General features: G+C 59.0%; 1 protein-coding gene across 1 annotated transcript; it reads left to right on the plus strand.

Annotated features, from left to right (window-relative positions):
• Positions 1 to 1,180: 1,180 nt before the first annotated feature.
• On the plus strand, positions 1,181 to 2,570 carry RPP25L (ribonuclease P/MRP subunit p25 like). Its single transcript, XM_009288236.2, has one exon. The coding sequence runs from the start codon at positions 1,194 to 1,196 to the stop codon at positions 1,752 to 1,754; it is 561 nt and encodes a 186-aa protein (XP_009286511.1). The 5' UTR covers positions 1,181 to 1,193; the 3' UTR covers positions 1,755 to 2,570.
• Positions 2,571 to 5,822: the final 3,252 nt, after the last annotated feature.

The following is a 5,822-nucleotide window of genomic DNA, read 5'->3' on the forward strand; positions in this document are numbered from 1 at the left end:
CCCTTCCCAATAGCAGTAGCTTTGCCGAACCCACTCACCCGCCCCGGGGTCGCAGCCCCAGCAGCGGCTTGGCCTTCCTAACCGGTACGGCAGAGAGTTCGACCTTTCCTGCCATCCTCTGACGCCCGTATCCGCGGGGTCCCCAGCCCCTTATCGCAGGGCCTGGCGCTGCTCTTTCCCAGCAGCGCGGGGTGCGTGCCGGGCCCCCAGCCACCGATGGCGGCCCGCTGCCGTGCTGGGGGTGAGGGCTTCGTGGAGGGCGCGTGCTTCCTAGGGGCAGAGAGGGGGCGTTGATCTGCCCTCTCTCCACTGGGGATGGGGTACAAGGTGCTGGCTCTGGGTGAAACGGGGCTCACGAGCCTACAGATAACAAAGCCTTAGCGCTGCATGCTTGGCCACCTTGGGCTTTCTGTGGTGGGGAGGGGGGGTGCCCTACAAAGATTAAGCAGGCCTCGGTCCAGATGCCGGTAGAGGGACCCTGCCTTGGCAGAGAGGGGAGCTACGAGACTGGATCTTTCTGTCTTTCACTTTCCTCAGAGAACCGTTTTTTTGTTCATCATGTGCCTTTCTGTTGTCCTGCTTCTTGCTGGCCCTATGTCTCCTGCCTGCAACCCCTGGCTTGCCATCTCCCCTGTGACCTGCACTGTTTTATCAAGTATCCAGTCCCTGGCCTTTCACCTAGGCTGGCTGTCGTGGGGCTTAGAGCCCCATGAGCCTGTTTCTGTAACATACCCGAGCTGCTGCAGGTGAGCTGTGCACGTTCTGGGGGTGTCTCACGGGGTGCCGCAGTGGTCAGCTGCTTCTGACCTGTCTTCTGTCCCCAGTAACTCGGCTCACCCATTTGTTCTCTGTTTTTCCCTGAGATGCAGCCTGTATTTTTTACTTCATCCTCCTTAGGCCCACAACACCAACCCTGTTCCTTTCACTGCCTGCCTGTCGGGGCCCAGGCTGCCCCGTGGCAGTGTTCGTGCTGTAGGTACGTGCTGAGGAAGACTGGGTACAAGTGACTCCTCAGCATGAGTAGGGCATTCTTGCTGATCTTTTGGATACGCCTTTTCAGGATTCCCAACTCTGATAGCTCAGAGTGCCCTTTAGAGGAAAGGTTGTAGCTAATTTTGGCAAGAGTTTCTTTGCGCAGCAGTTACAGTGGAAGTTTGTGTTAATGGATCCGTTTTCCTTTTCAGCACTGCAGAATGGAGAACTATAAGAAGACCAAAATTGTGGAGAAACCTTGTCCTCCTCCTTTCACTGACTTGCCCCCTGATATTATTGAAATGAAAGTGAAGGACGGGAGCAAAATCAGAAATCTGATGGGCTATGCCATCGGCAAGATGGAGCTGGACTCGGTGAGGCAGATCCTTTTCACTGGCTCAGGCAAGGCCGTCAGCAAGACCATTACCTGTGTGGAAATCATGAAACGAAGGCTCAAAGAGCTGCACCAGATCACCAAAGTGCTCTTTAAACAGATCGAAGAGATCTGGGAACCCATTGTGCCTGAGGCAGGCCTCGATGCCTTGACAGTGAAGAGAAACATTCCTGCCATATGTGTCCTACTCAGCAAAGACGCCCTCGATCCTCAGGAGCCGGGATACCAGGCTCCAGGTTCTTTTGATGCCTTCTGGATCAAGACGCTTAAAGCGGAGTCACAGGGCCAAATGAAGAGGAAGCAGGGTGGAGGCAGGGGAGCTGGCAGCACGGGAAAGCACCCTCGGTCCGCTGGAGGAGGGCCTGGGGAGTCCTGCGCCAAGTCCTGAGGTGCCGACGCCGTGTTTGGGTGTAGTTTGGGGGAGTTACAGAAACAAGCCAGCTGTTGTAGCTGGAAAGCTGCTGCTGAACACGGGGGGCTTGCAGAGTTGTTAGGGGAGGGCAGGAGAAGTTAACTGTTTCAAAATGGATGTGATTGTAGCTGTCTGAGACTGTGTTTTGACAAGTTCCTTTGTCAAAGGCTGCCAGGCTGTACTCCTTAGCGTGCGGTTCAGGGAAGACGGGAGTCAGCTCTGCGTGAGCAAGGACTGTTGGTGTCTTGTCAGTGAGCCCCGGCGAATGGCTGCTCACTGAGCGGGGTTTCAGCTGCCCGGGGCGGCGCAGCAGCCCAGGCAGCAAGCGTGCATGCCAGGCGCCTGCTCGTGTGGCAGGTGGAAGTGGCTCTTGCTGTGGTACAGAGGGGAGATGGGACCCGACACGGATTCCCCCAGCTGCTGCCTGCGTCGCCGGAGCTCATGTGAGCGGACAGCGGGGCATGGGGCTGCGTCGGCGGCTTCTTCTGTGCCTGAAAGTCCATCTGCTGAGCCCGTCGGGCGGTTTGAATGTAGGACTGCAGGGATGCAACTCCGTCTGCGATTGTGCGTACGTCGCAGCCTTTCTGTGCTCCTTTCACCTCGGTGGAGCTGACAGTTACACCTCTCGCTGCCAAAGTGTCAGGAGTCGACTCGTGTCGTAACCAGCCTGAAATCCTGCGCGAGTGCCCTGGGGTGGTGGTAACGGTAAGCTCCAAAGGACCCTGTTCTTGCCCCTTTCTGCTCCTTTATAATGCACAGCGATGGATTTAAAATAAAGTTTCCTCTTCATGTAACGTGAAATTTGTCATGTCTTCCTCATCCCACTGGAGGTCACCCTGTAAGCGTTGCTGGTGGGGCTGCAGCTGCCAGCTGAAACTTTGCTCTTTCAGCTCTCCTTGAGGGAGAGGGGACGTGCTGCTCCGAGTTTTTCCCTCTCATGACTGTAAGTGGACCCTGATGCAAGGGGGGAGGTTTTCCTCCTGCCTTCGCTGTTCACCTTTGATATCCCAGAAAGGTCAAGGTTGGGTTTTTTTCTGGGAAGCTTTTTGCTAATTTTTTTTTTGTTCTTTTAAACTGAGTAGAACGGCAGTCTCAAGAATACTCAGCCCAAACTTGGCTGAGTGAGGCACAGGACGGAGCATCCTTTCTTGTGCAGTAGTTTCCCTTCTGGAGCAGCTCTGGTGAGTAAACGCTGGGCAGGAAGAAAGCGCTGTTCCCTGTGACAGACTCTGCTCCCCCCCGCACAGGCCCCCCGCCATATCCGAGCGCTGCCTGTCCTGCCCACTCTTCCAGGTCACTCCCCGTGGTGGCGAGCTCCTGCTGGACCTGATGCTCTGCTTTGTCAAGTCAAGGGGAAACAGTACCAGCATTTAGAGAAGGGATTTTACCTAAATCGGGGGAGCGGGAGGGAGACGGTGCGTTGCCCGTGCAACCCGACGCCTTCACAGCTAAGACTTCACCTGCTTCCACAGCGCTCGGGCGCTTGCCTTGCATCACTGCGAGCTTTCTCACGGGCCGAGCGCCCGGCACAAGCCAGGACAGTGCCAGGTTTACGCGCCTCGTCCTCCTCCCCTTCCCTTCTCCTGGTGGTCTCGTCACACTCTGCCCTGCCATTGTCCCTGGAGCTGATGAGGTGCTCGGGGAAATGCCCAGACCTCTTGGCTGTGCCAGCGCCGGTGGAACCTGGGGACGGGGCAGAGTTAAGCTGATTTATCTTTGTGTGCTGTTCCCGGCTGCTACTCCCTCACATCTAAGGAGGAGACTGCTTTTCTTGACTGATTAGCAGATCAGCGATAAATGCCAAGGAAAGATGCTCGAGTGTCTGATCAGACTGCTGCTGACATTGCAACAAGCAATGTGTTTGTGTTTGTTTACTGTTAAAAACACCCTCTTAGCGGAGAGCCGGATCCTCAAACAGCCTGTGCAATCCTCCCTCGTGGCGGGGGGGGGGGTGAGCGGTGGCGCGTTTAACACCTTCTCATCAAAGCTGCAAAGTGGTTTTTGTTTTGTTTTGCTGTTTGAAAGTTACCCTCAGCTGACTGCGGCAGCTCTCCTGTGTGCTGCAGCACACAGCGGCAGAGCTTTCCTTCCCCGGGCTGGAGAGAGAGCAGCCGGCCATCACACCCACGAGACCTCAAGCAGCCCATCGGGTGTCGTCGTTTAACCCCAGCTGGCAACCAAGCACCACACAGCTGCTCACGTCCTCCCCCCCGGTGGGATGGGGGAGAGAATCGGAAGGGTAAAAGTGAGAAAACTCGTGGGTTAAGAACAGTTTAATAGGTAAAGCAAAAGCTGTGCACACAAGCAAAGCAAAGCAAGGAATTCATTCACTGCTTCCCACGGGCAGGCAGGTGTTCAGCCATCTCCAGGAAAGCAGGGCTCCATCACGCGTAACGGTTACTTGGGAAGACAAACACCACCATGCCGAACGTCCCCCCCTTCCTCCTTCTCCCCCCAGCTTTATGTGCTGAGCATGACGTCATATGGTGTGGGACATCCCTTTGGCCAGTCGGGGTCAGCTGTCCCGGCTGTGTCCCAAAAAAAAGTCCCCTCCCAACTTCTTGTGCACCCCCAGCCTGCTCACTGGTGGGGTGGTGTGAGAAGCAGAAAAGGCCTTGGCTCTGTGTCAGCACTGCTCAGCAGTAACGAAAACATCCCTGTGTTAAGAAGGCTGTTTCCAGCACAAATCCGAAACATGGCCCCATACTGGCTACTATGGAGAAAATTAACTCTATCCCCGCCAAAACCAGCCAGGAGAGGTCCCCAGCTCTCTGGTGGATCTGCTCTTCATCCATTCCTCATCCAGCTGCCTCCTTCCCCTAGTGTGACGCACTGTGTGGGGCTGCCTGGCCAGACAGGCCCCCCGCGCCCCGAGAGGCTGCAGTGGATCCCACCGTGTCACTGTCATGTGTCTGTGCCACCGGGCGGACACGTGGCTTGGCCGTGGCTTTTCAAAGCAGCTGCAGGTGCTGGGACCCGACCCCTGGGGGTCTCCAGGAACAGCTGGGGACAGACCTGCGTGTGCCCCCCCCAGCCGCCTCCGCTGGGTGCCACATCGGTGTCCTTCACCAGGAGCATCTCCCCTTCGGGGTGTCACCCCACACCAGAGCATCTCTGGCTCCAGTCTTCATATGGAGGCTGGCAGTTACGGCTCAGCAGGGGTGCGGCATGCCGGCACCTGGGGACAGGCTGCCCCGTGCCTCAGTTTCCCCACTGCACAGAACAGGGAGAAGCCAGCTGTGCCTATGAGGCCGCTGCTGCCCAGATTCCCAGGGCACTGAATGTCCCTAAATGTCCTTTCCCCCCCCCCCTCCCCAGCTCTGGGTGGGGCCCCTGCACACCCCCGCCCGCCCCCGGCGTCCCGGCAGGGACCCCAGCCCAGGCCCAGTTGCTCCGTCCTCAGCGTCCTCATGCGCCTGTGTGCGCAGGGCCGGGGGTGTGGGGGGGTGTGTGCGTGCGTGGACGCGCACGTGTGTGTGCAAACGTGCGTACAGGAGCAGGGCAGGGCAGGCAGCAGCGGGTGGTTAAGGGCAGGACAAGGCAGCAATAGGGAGAGCCAGGCAGTGGCCCCCGGGCAGGGCAGAGCTGGGCAGGAGCAGGCTGGGCTGGGCGGGCAGGGGCAGTGTGTGCCACGCGGGCAGGGCAGTCCAGGCAGGGGCAGGAGAGGCGGTACGGGCAGTGCGGGGAAGGCAGCACGGGCAAGGCAGGCAGCGCAGTACGGGCGGCACAGGCAGTACGGGCCACACAGGAGGGCAAGCGCGGCAGCATGGGCAGGACGGGCAGTGCAGGAGGGTAAGCAGAGCGGCAGGACGGAACAGCACGGGCGGGGCAGGCAGGATGTGCCGGGCAGCGCAGGCGGGGCAGTTACGGGCAGGGCCGTGCCGGGCAGCGCAGGTGGGGCAGTACGGGCAGGGCCGTGCCAGCAGCCGGGGCAGGGCAGCGGGGGCAGCGGGGCAGTAGGGGCAGGGCAGGAGGGGCAGGGTAATGCGGGCAGCGCAGGAAGGACGGGGCAGCGCGGTACGGGCAGGGGCCGGGCCGGGGCGG

This window comes from Aptenodytes forsteri, unplaced genomic scaffold, assembly GCF_000699145.1.
Source record: "Aptenodytes forsteri isolate BGI_AS27 unplaced genomic scaffold, ASM69914v1 Scaffold201, whole genome shotgun sequence".
NCBI classification, from domain to species: domain Eukaryota; kingdom Metazoa; phylum Chordata; class Aves; order Sphenisciformes; family Spheniscidae; genus Aptenodytes; species Aptenodytes forsteri.